This window comes from Podarcis vaucheri, assembly GCF_965113315.1.
Source record: "Podarcis vaucheri genome assembly, chromosome: 6".
NCBI classification, from domain to species: domain Eukaryota; kingdom Metazoa; phylum Chordata; class Lepidosauria; order Squamata; family Lacertidae; genus Podarcis; species Podarcis vaucheri.
The window spans coordinates 19,935,325-19,947,658 of record NC_138764.1 but is presented as its reverse complement, the minus strand read 5'-3'; the positions used below and the strand labels follow the sequence as shown (position 1 = coordinate 19,947,658).

The 12,334-nt window shown below is 41.0% G+C and overlaps 1 protein-coding gene across 2 annotated transcripts in view; it reads left to right on the top strand.

Moving 5' to 3' along the window:
• Positions 1-12,334, top strand: part of BRINP3 (BMP/retinoic acid inducible neural specific 3) — a 275,919-nt gene that overhangs the window by 193,956 nt on the left and 69,629 nt on the right. For both annotated transcript variants that reach the window (XM_082225464.1, XM_082225465.1), the window contains exons 5-6: positions 7,145-7,250; positions 12,058-12,294. In XM_082225464.1, the coding sequence (XP_082081590.1) occupies positions 7,145-7,250; positions 12,058-12,294 (343 nt within the window). The remainder of the gene's footprint in view (positions 1-7,144; positions 7,251-12,057; positions 12,295-12,334) is intronic.

The window sequence follows — 12,334 nt, the reverse complement described above, 5'->3', positions numbered from 1 at the left end:
GCTGATGGACTTCAAGATGTTTGCGAAGCTACTAGTAACAGGAGGGTCTGCAGAAATATGCAGGCATACCATCTTTGCTGCACATTTAATGACTACTGTGGGGTGAGAAAGCGGCGAAACTAGAAAAATAAAAACCAATATCTCCAAGGGCAATATTGCCCGCTGATATCACAAAAATTCAGTCTTGCCACATGGCTGAGAGGCAATTACTTACTGCACATATAATCGGGTCATTATCACTGTGGTTCTGAGCTTTAACTTAGTGGAAACTGTCGGCATTTCCTCATTAATGCCAAACGTTAAGAGCTTTATTTCTGGGAATTGAAAACCCTGCTGCCCAAGACAACCTGTGCTGTGATAATCTTTGGAAACAGCTCACTTGGGACTCACTCGCCTGTCTCACATCAGCCTGCTTTATGCTTCTTTTGTTATTGGCACTGAGGGGGTGCTGTACAGGAGATAGCATATTAAGCAAGTTTGCTTTTGATTGTTTGGCAGGGAAATTGAGGCTTTGCATTATTATTATTTTTGCTGTGTTCTCGGTGCCTTTTCCAATTCTACTGTTTGGAATATCAGGACTGGGAGTGTAGGGGACTATGTTCCCTAGCTCCTTCCCAGTCTCAGGCCTACCCTGGCCAGCTTTGCGCTTTATTAAGCCCATGCCTCAATGCTGCATTAAACCTCGAAGCACCTTCTCCTCCCAGACTATAGAGGGGCCAGCTCATCCTCCCTGTTTGCTCCTTTCGCAGGGATTCTTTTAACCTCGGTGTGCACTATTTTCAGTCATCACCAGCCATTGACGGAGAATGAAGGGGAAGAGGAGAGACAGGCAGAGGAAGGGGGGCAGGAAATGGCGGTGGAGGAAATCCAGGAGGAGGGACAGCTCACAGATGTTGGAACAGAGCTTCAACACCGCACAGGAAGTTCTGGCACAGACAGTGAAGCAATCCTGTTCCGTCTGCCCAGGAAAGGAGGGTGTTAAAGAGGAGGGGGCAGAGACATCACATGAAAACTCCACGCCTTTTCTGTTGGAAAAGGGGCAGGCGGAAGGCACTCCAAGAATCTGAGCCGGAGGATTCGGATGTATGATTGTAAAGTGCTGCTTGTACATATGTGAAATAAAGACTGTAAATATGTATCTCTGAGTGAGCAGAGGCATTTCTTGCGGAGAGCGTTCACAAGCCATCACAATGACTAAGCTGCTTCTGGCGAACCAGAGCAGCTCACGGAAACACTGTTGACCTTCCTGCCAGAGTGGTGCCTATTTATCTACTCGCATAGCTTACAGCAAAAAGTAGGCAACAAGCCAAATAAGTAGTATTTGGCAGAAGTCACACTCTGCAGCACAATGGAAACAGTGCTGATTGTGACAAATAAGTCAGAATGCAAATAGGTCACTTCCTTCTGACACCCCTTGCTCCTTCTCATGCTCACTGAATGAATGCCCCGCTGAGTGTGTAGTTGATCACATGACTCTGTTCCACCCTTCCGTGCATGAGGGAGTGTTCATTTAGACCAGGACTGTCCCAAGATATTTTGCTGCCTGAGGCAAAGGACAACACACACAAATTCCCATATACAAAAGAAGTTAAGATTGGCTGTTGAATCTGTCTTCAGCATCATGCACTAAACCTGAAAGCAACAGGGTAGCTTAGAAGATAGAATATGGGGGCACAGCTCTTCACTGTCCCTCAACATCTGCTGCCTAAGACAGCTATTAGATCCTCCCTAACAGTAGGGCCAGCCTGGATTTGGACACTTCTGTTGTCCAATATGTGTGGTCGTGTTTATACATTTTCCCCATTCGCTCTCATTACAGCATATTAAGCCTGAAATAACAAAAAGTGGAGCAGATTGGTCATTAGTGTCTTGACATGCTTTTGCAAATTCTCACTTATGGGTAGATTGTGCCGCAAAGTTGGTATGTAAGTGAGAGTCCTTTTGGCCCTCATCACACACATATCACACACATGCAACTTTTTTTAACCCAAATACAGTGTCATCTTCCCTAATCTGGGACCTAATGAGTTAATGGCAACCGGTACTTATATTCAGTTGCCTTGAATGGCCTATCTGAATGAAGGATGAATCTGAATATGCAAAAGCAGAACATGTAATGATTAGGCTAATTACCACCCTTCCCTTATTTGGTTACCTGAGAAGTTTCAAGCTGTAATGAGAATGAATGGGAAGAATAAACATGAGCACATAAATCCTCATTATGAAACAACATTATGTGTTCATAGTGCATTAAAGGTAGATGACTCTTGAAAAAGGGAGAAATCCTAAGGACTGGGTCAGAGCAAAGATCCAGTTACTGAAGCAGTCTTTTTCTAGTAGTGGTCAGGCAAAGGCCTCTGGGAAGTTGCAAATCTGGGGAACTAAAATGTTGAGCACCTCTGTTTTTAGAGACATCTATTTGACTGTCCACTCTCTGTTGGAAACTGAGCACTGTTTTAGACTCATCTTTGGTCTGATCCAACTAAGCTGTTCATATGGGGGGGGGGGTTGCTGCAAAAAAGGTAAAGGTAAAGGGACCCCTGACCATTAAGTCCAGTCATGAACGACTCAGGGGTTGCGGCGCTCATCTCGCTTTACTGGCCAAGGGAGCTGGCTTTTGTCCGCAGACAGTTTTTCCGGGTCATGTGGCCAGCATGACCAAGCTGCTTCTGGTGAAACCAGAGCAGCGTATGGAAATGCTGTTTATGTTGTCAAAGTAGACCATTGCAAATCCAGATGCAGTGAAGCCATGGGCCAGGGGTAAGGGCTTGGGAAGTTGCAATAAACACAGGACAACCATTTCTGGGGCTAAACAGGCTACTAGTGCATTGATAACAGATGTTAACTGGTTTTGGTGCAGGTGTTGGGTGTGTATCCTGTACCAACGAGCCTGTCTGCTGGCTGATTATTGGCAGGGTTAACCAAGGTTAAAGATCACCCTATGACATAAATCAAATCAAGGCTACCCTTCCGAGGTCACCATTTTGGGAATGTTTTGACCAATCAGGCACCCATCTTGGCATCCAGATCAAAGATCTCCCTCTTGATCCCTTTAATGGAATCCCCTGATTCCTTGGAGTGGAGGTGGGGCTCCCAACACGCATCCCTGACTAGGGATCCAACCCAATGCCTTATCCACCACCTGAGTCAGCCCCTCCCCGCAAACTCACTGCCAAACTGCTCACATCTGCAACCAAACCCTAAGGCCATTGCAAATATCCAATAACCAGACCACATTACCCATTGGCGATAAATACACCTCATAAAGTCTGACCACAACTGCTGCTTTTCTCCAGCTGACAGTAGGAGGTCCTTATCGGCCAAATTCTGCTGCACTCCAGTTTTGCTTTTAAATTCTATTTTCAGTTTTGATTTGTAATGCATATTTGCAACAGGCAGCAGGGGATAACTCAACAGATACTTTTGTAGCACCTTAAAGTCTAGTAGATTGATTGAGGCGTAAGATGTACAAGTAAAATCAGACATCATGTTTGGACATAATAAACTATGTTTTAATGCTACATGAATAAGTTTTCGATTTGTAGAATCCTGCCCCCCCATCAGCCATGGACATTTTTTCTCATTGTCAACTACGGTTTGTTGTTATGTCTGAACTAGGATAGATTGTGGTTAGTTTTAATCATGGTTTGCCCAAGCAAGACAACTGTGATTTCTAATCCTCGCTCATTCAAATATAAACCATAATTAAAACTCACCACACTTACTGGTTTGGATATTATGACAAGCTGTGGTTAGTTAAAAACTAAAGTACCGTATTTTTCGCTCTATAAGATGCACCAGACCACAAGACGCACCTAGTTTTTGGAGGAGGAAAACAAGAAAAAAAAATATTCTGAATCTCAGAAGCCAGAACAGCAAGAGGGATCGCTGCGCAGTGAAAGCAGCAATCCCTCTTGCTGTTCTGGCTTCTGGGATAGCTGTGCAGCCTGCATTCGCTCCATAAGATGCACACACATTTCCCCTTACTTTTTAAGAGGGAAAAGGTGAGTCTTATAGAGCAAAAAATATGGTAAATACTACCAATCTCACAGCCATGCTATAGGACAGGGGTTGGCAAGGTTTACCAGCTGGATCACTCCCACGGAAATCATCTGTGGGCCAGACTGGTGCAGCGCAACACCAGAAATCGCTTCTGCGCATGCCCAGACGCCAAAAATCTAGCCTTATATTTGCAGAAGATGATTATTTCTGCTTAACTGGGCAGTACAGTATAACTATTGTCTAACACATATTGTCACAGGGTTGGTTTATCTAGTGCAGTGATTTTCAAAGTGTGTTACGGAAACCCTGGCATTCTTCCAAAGCTTACTTGGGGTTCTGCAATGACAAATTAGAAGAAACACATGAAAGAAGTAAAGTACTCTTGCCCCTCTCTGCTGTGCTCAGAATTCTTTGCAACATGTAGTGGTTCCAGGGCAAATTTCTGGGCACTCCTCAGTATGCAAATTGAGATAGTGCCCTGAAGGTAGAATGCTTGAAAAACCATCTATCCAAAGCACCTGTTTGTAGTGCCAATTTTGCCTTTCTTCTTCTAAGTAGTTTTTTGTTTTTTGCATTGCTTTGTTTTGCATTTTGGAACTTCCAGGACAATCAAAAAGAAAAACATGCAGGGAGGTGAGGCTGGACACTAGACGTTAGTTTTCCTTCCCATATTCGACTCTATCTGGGGAAAATGAAATTCCTTTCTTTTTAGATGGACATTGCATCTCAGGAAAACTCCCTCTCACTCATTGCATATATTACAGGGTCTCCTGCTTAGGTTGTCAATGAACAAGATAAATTCAAACTGGAATTCTTAAGACCAGTTTTCACAGCATGAAAGTTTGCAGAAACAAATGTGTGGATCAGAATTTGTTTGTGTTTGGCAGTGATTTCATCAGACATTTAATTGTACAAAGTGCTTTATAATGCTTAACTTGCACAATCTGAAATATTGATTTGATGTTGAACGTTGTGTGAGGGTGTTCTTTGGTTTCTGCAGAGACTCTCAAAAGCAATAAATGAACACATTTTGTACCCGAAACTTGAATTTCATGCCTGAAACCTAGATATTGCAAGAATCATTCTGTATTGCTTAAGCTACTGTCCATACACACAAACACACACAACTGATGCTCTGTTATTGGTTTCAATATAATAAATGTTATAATAAAGACAGTTCTCAAAATTCAAACTGTAGGTCTTACAGTAATAGATTCACCAGGGGATGCAAATTCTGTTTTGAAATACACAAACATTCATTTTGTAGTTTTGTCAAGGGGAAAAGTCATACTGGAAACAGATTTTCACATTGACCAAACTCTTAGACTTTGTGGTATACGCAACCATTTCAGTAATTAGCAATTCTAAAGCTGTTATTGGTATCAAATGAAATTGCATTGCATCTCGTGGGACACCCTATTGACCATAATGGATAAGGGAGGGTAAAAAAATTGAACTGGAGTCATTTGTCTATGGTCAACTTCCCAGCTTTCATGCCACTGTAGCAGTCACTGATTGATATCATTGCCAAGAACTGAGGTTGGTATGTATTTGTATAGCTTTCATGATTACATCAAAATATGGATTTAATACATTCTTAAGACTTAGCAGATAGTAAAATGAAGCGATCCAGGGGATCGTCTTTAAAGATGCATCCATTTCCCCTTGTGTCTTTTGACACTGTGCCTCTGAATTTAGTGGGAGTTACTTCTGAGCTGACATGTGTAGGATTATACTGCAAACCATCTGAATTTATGTATACTAGAAATCAGCAGGACAAATTAGTTGTGGCTTAATTTAACTCCCATTGGTTTTTGTGGGAACTAAGACCAATTAAGCAAATCTGAATCCAGCCCGTTTAAATTTGTATATTTAACATTTGTAGATTATGTTAAATCTTGCAGATTTAAAATTCAGTGGTATAATCCAGCCGAAACTGAACAATTGGAAGTCCCATTGATTTCAGTGCAAAGTTTTTATACATGCTTAAAACATTCCTCACTGAAATTAAATGGTTTTAAAAATAAATAAATAAATGCTGAGCTTTGGTTGCTTTACTTTGTTCATGTTGTTTAAAATATTTATAACTTTCAAAGTAAAACCTCAAATGTTGAAAAAGTACGAAACACAATAATTTAGAAGTAAGTAAAAATGTCTCATGAAAAAAATCAGGTAAATCCCCCCCCCCCAAAAAAAAATTCAAACTCCTCCTGAACTGGATAATTTCACCCAACCCAAATATTCAGCAAACTGACTTTGCCTGTTTTGTTGCCTGTGAGTAGTATGAAAAAATTGGAATACAACTGTGGAATTAGTTTTATTATTGTTCAATATACTGAGCCAGTGTGGTGTAGTAATTCGACTGGGAGACCAGGGTTCAAATCCCCACTGAGCCCTGAAACCTTCTAAGTGACCTAGGCCAAATATTGATTGCATCCACATCATTCATTTAAAGCACATTTTTACTACCGTACTTTAACCATTATGGCTCCCCCTAAAGATTCCTGGAAACTGTAGCTGTTCCTTACAGGGATTGAACCTGCAACCTTGGTGTTATCAGCACCACACTCTAACCGACTGAGCTATCCAAGAAATATTGGCTTAGATATAGTCTGCCCCAAATTCATCTAGTCCTCCTCTCTTAGCCCATTGCTTCCTTTACCCACCAATTGGAACCAATAATATGTTTTCATATTGTATTAACCAAGTTGAAAAATCTCAGAAGGGTAGTTGAGTAGTTTTCTGAGGCCATTCTTTCAACCAGACTGTTGAATTTTATGCCCCAACCCCCAGCAAATATGTAATGAAATTATCCCCTGTTACACCACCACTGAATATCATGTGGAGGGTTTGGGGAGGGGGTAGGTTTTCACACAGCCCTTACAAAAATGCAATTCCCAAGATTTTGCTAAAATTACCATTGAATTTCATCTCTGTAAAAAACGGTGATCTGATATGGCAAATAAGGCTGCTGTCTGTGAAAGGGGCTGCTTAAAAGAAGCATCTATCCAGGTAAAAATGTCACACCGCTTGTATATATGAAAATGAATTCTATTGCTGCACTGTGCCAGGTGTTTTTAAAAGGAAACTTAGCTTGTTCTGTATAATACAGCAAATGGTTTTCCATTCCCTTACTCACTAGGTAACAGAAACCCGGACTGGTCCTCTTGGCTGCAGTAACTATGACAACCTAGATTCTGTCAGTTCTGTTCTGGTACAGAGTCCGGAAAATAAGATTCAGTTGCAAGGTACGTGGGTGGAATTTTGTTAATTTCTTGTAGGAAGATGTTTATAGGGATATTTGTCATTTTATTTTATTTTTTGAAAACTTCTTCCTGAGCAATATATTCCATGGATCTTAAACTAGTGAGTGGAGAGTATGTGTTTATGTGTGTTTTTTGCCACATTGGAAAAGCCAGGCCTGTGAAACTTGTGGAACTCCCTGGGATAGAGCTGGTGTCAATCAGGTTTGGGGATCCCAAGGGCCACATTTCTTTACCAGCAAGCTTCTGAGGGCCACATGTTGGTGTGGGCAGGGCCAAGAGCAAAAGTGGAAGGGCAACTGATCTATCTATCTATCTATCTATATCTATCTATCTATCTATCTATCTATCTATCTATCTATCTATCATCTATCTCTATCTATCTATCTATCTATCTATCTATCTATCTATTTATCTATCTATATCTATCTATCTATATCTATCTATCTATCTATCTATCTATCTATCATCTTCTATCTATCATCTATCTATCTATCTATCTATTTATCTATCTAATCTCCTTTGAACAGTGGGGTAGCTTCCTTGCTATATAATCCTAGAGCTAGGATAGCTCAGTTGGCTAGAGCATGGTACTGATAACGCCAAGGTTGCAGGTTTGATCCCCATATGGGACAACTGCATATGTCTGCATTGTAGGGGGTTAGACCAGATGATCCTTAGGGTCCCTTCCAACTCTACAGTTCTATAATTCTGTTATCAGTGGCAATTGCTGGCAAGTCAACCACTTAATAGTGAGCTAAATGATTTTGTGTTCGCCTGTCGGTGATACAGATACTCATCCTTGTGCTACCAGTTGTAGGACTTCATCAAGCTAAAATACCCATATAATCTCAAGGAAGGGGAAACAGACACAGATCAAGCTAAAACACATATAGGATCACGGGAAGAAAATGGCAATGGGAAATGTGAAACAAAAGCTCTGGTTGTTTGCCTTCTCTTTTGCAGTTTCTTCCGTGGTTGCTGGTTACAGCTACAGAGATGATTTTTAAAACTCAGATAATTTGTGCTAAGCTTCTTGAAATTCTTTTAGCTTCCCACAAAATTTCACATCTGCTTGGGCTCCTTCTGTGAAAGCTTTTGACGGTGTAAGACTTTCTCCTGAAAGCAGCCTTTGCCACCATCATCCAAATGGAGCTGTTCCTGGTGCTGAAACCTTTGCTGGTTTGGAATGTGGGCTGACTGAAAATAACACTTTTTGGCTCTTGGGGCAGGCAGTGAGAATTATCTTCCCACTGAATTGACGTATAAGCTCAGCATCCACCCTCCCCTTCCACTTCTCACATAATAGGACAGCCTATCTTGAATATCACATTGTGATAGGCCTGATATTTTGGGGCATATAACAGTTTGATAGATGATCCTGTCATTTTCATTGGGGCTCATATCTCCACTGTGTTTATGGAAATTATTTGCCGTTCGGAAGCTGCTCTCCCTGCGCTCGACATAATATTTGTCAGTAAAATGCTTAGGAAATTGGTTGTTACATCAATCACAGACCTGTTTTGATACATGCCGTTGGATTCCTACAGAAAAATTGCGGCACACAGAACTGCCTTTTAAAACCATTTCATAGTCCGTGTTGCCTTGGTGAGTAAAGGGTAACACACAGTCCCAAGTTTACAATGCTCCCCCACAAACAAACAAAAAATACCTTTACATATATAGATAGATGGCAAGTGAAGTTGAGAGAGGAGCCCAGCCCCAGCTGTGGTTTTGTTATGAACAGGAGTCATGTGGTTTTTGGACTTTTAAAATATTTTCATTACATGTCTTGTGAAGACTTTCCTGATCCATAAGATCAGACTTTGTTTTCCCCCGAATTCCTGATTTTACCTCTTCCAGATTATATAATGTTGTTTTCTTCTTTTTGGTATACTCATGTATTGTTAGTTTTTATGTTATTTTTGTTACATTATTTTGTTGTTATGTTATGTTTTTATGTTATTTTGTGCATATCTCTTAGGGATTTAATATTAAGTTTTGAAGTGCTAAGTAAATAAACAAACGAAATAATAATAGCTTGCTGGCCTTCCACATCTAAGGGGTTTTTTTGTGATCCTCCCTCTTGAAGTGGTACCATCCCAGGAGGACAACACCATATACTTCAAATATCATAAGGAGACCCAGAGAAAAGGGGTTGCATTCACAACGGAAAATACATATAGGGCGTAGGGGTGCCATTACCTTCCTCCCCACCCTAAGCCCCATTAACCCTACAACCTAGATGAAGAGGGAGACAACAGATATAACTGAATGGAACTAAAGCAGCTTAAAGGCCAAGTAATTGGATGGAACTGGCTCAAAGAATTTGGCTCCCATTCAATTGTAAACACCTGCATTATATTAGAAAGGACCAGATGTGATGAGCTGGAAGGATGATACCTGCTAATATTTCTACTCAACACAAGGCGCGCCAAATTCAATCCTTGATTGAATTGATTTCCTCCCTATTTAGTTTGCATTGCTTCCTGTGCATTGCTGCCTGCAAATGTTTCTTGACTGCTGTGATCAAGAGAGTAATCCTGGTGCAAAGGCCCGTGCATCAAAACACAGCAAAGCAGAGAGACCTAGGCTCAGCAATTTGAGATAGCACAAAGCCAGTTCTAAACTCTCCTTCATTTTTTGATTGTTTTCACAAAAGGAAAGCACTCCAGCTAATCTTCTGTCTGATAAAAAAACAACAACAACCAGTTACCTGGATTGATTTGTGAAACACATGTAGACATATAAATATTTCACACTGGTGTAGATGCCACCAGTTGTGTGGGTCTTTCCTATACTATCAACATCCCACAGGAAGCAGAATGTCCTATCCACATATTTGGGTTGCTGTAGTCACTGCCATTATCAACAACATTCCCTCATTGTCATATTTATTGCTATTCCTACATATTCCTCAATCTTGTGACATTGTAGCAGGGGGAAGCAGCTGCCATGCTGTGATAGATAGATAGATAGATGATAGATAGATGATAGATAGATAGATAGATAGATAGATAGATAGATAGATAGATATATGAGAGAGAGAGAGAGAGAGAGAGAGAGAGAGAGAGAGAGAGAGAGAGAGAGAGAGAGATGACAGATATATGAAGGTGATCTTCATCTGACATAACTAAGGAGTTAATCTAAAGTGAAACCAAGCTATAAACAAGGGCCGTAGGATAACAAAGGGCTCTTTGCACACCTTCATTTCATCCTGAGCAAGTGTTTTTGCACATGCTGAAACATAATCCTGCGTTACTTTTGTGTAGGGCAATGCCATGTTTCCTGGGGAGTATGGCCTTGCTTTCAGCCCTGCCCCCAATATTGCACCCCCTTCCTTTGATAATTTTGCACTGTGTTCAGCAATGTCTGCGAAGTGATTCTGAGCTGTGAATTCCTGCTCAAATGCAAGGGCTCTTGAGTGATTGGGATTCCCATTTGTGCAGGTTTTCTGTTGGCACAAAGCCCTTAGATGCAAGCATGAGCGTATGCTTTGGAGTTCTGTTACATACAACTGTGTGGAACACATGGTTTTGAAGAAAGGGGGTGTAATGGCCAATGAATGGCTGGAAGTGTGAACATAGCATTCACTGGCTCCCCAGTGAACATGGGATTGCCCCATACCTGAGTAATGTGGGCAGAGGGCTATAGTTGCTGGATCAATAATACCAAAGTGGGTACAGTTCAGGTTACTGCGACCTGAAACATGACTCTTTCATTGATTTAAGAAATACATAAAGTTAAGTCAACCTGGCATTCCCCGTCTTGGCAGACAAGCTTTGTTGATTTCAAAAGCATCTCTTTGAAAAGGAGAATAAAAGCATATTGAATGTTAGATACATGGGCAATAGCGCACTGCTCTTAAACATTTCTTGCATATTAATAGAGCTGCTTTTCTTAAGATTTCATTGGCTCACCTGCCTGGTTACCTGTGGCAGTTCAGAATCACCACCATACAGCCAGTTTCCCCCTCCCCATCAGGTTATTAGTATGCAGTGCCAGATTTACATATAAGCTAAACAAGCTATAGCTTAGGGCCCCGCTCCCTTGGGGGCCCCAATTTTTTTTAAAGGAAAACAAAACTGGATGTACATTTCCAAAATATAAGATAAAAAACAAATAAAATAAAACCTGCATACAGCAATGGTGTTTTGTGTTGTGTAGGCTCCTATGGTGTAAGCAATGGGCCCCGCCTGCTAGCCTGCTCCCTAAAATATCACTGGTTTGCTCATTTCTATATATGGTGGTACCTTGGTTCTCAAACTTAATCCGTTCTGGAAGCCTGTTCCAAATCCAAAGCATTCCAAAACCAAGGCACGCTTTCCCATAGAAAGTAATGCAAAACGGATTAATCCATTCCAGACTTTGAAAAACAACCCCTAAAACAGCCATTTCTTCTTAATTGCATTTCAGTTCAACAATTACTTTGATAAAAGACATATTTTGTTATGTTCAAATGGCTTTAGATACCTATTAGGTCCATAAATTACCACATAGCATATATTCAACTCAAAAAACAGCGGCAATTTGTTGTTGACAAAGGATAGCTGGACATATAAAGGGCCCCATTACCTTCAGTAGCTTAGGGCATCATCAAACCTAAATCTGGCCCTGTCTGTATGTCACAAATGATTATTCAGCATGCATGGACTAATAATTTTTGTAGATACTTTTGAAAGACTGCTTTATATCCATATTGATTAGAGAAAGGATGTTGTCAATAGCTTTGAGGAAGCCATCCCATTTAGTAAGATGGATTCTGTCTTCTTCCTCCTCCTCCCCCCTCAAGGTCTTCAGCTGATCCTTCCTGACTACTTGCAGGAGCGGTTTGTGCAGGCAGCACTGAGCTATATTGCTTGCAACTCAGAAGGGGAATTTATCTGCAAGGACAACGACTGTTGGTGTCAGTGCGGGCCCAAATTCCCAGAATGCAACTGTCCATATATGGATATTCAAGCTATGGAAGAGAACCTGCTTCGCATCAGCGAGACCTGGAATACTTACAATAGCGAGTTCGAAGACTCAGGTGTGGAACATTTAAAGTATTTCAACTGTGTCAATGAATA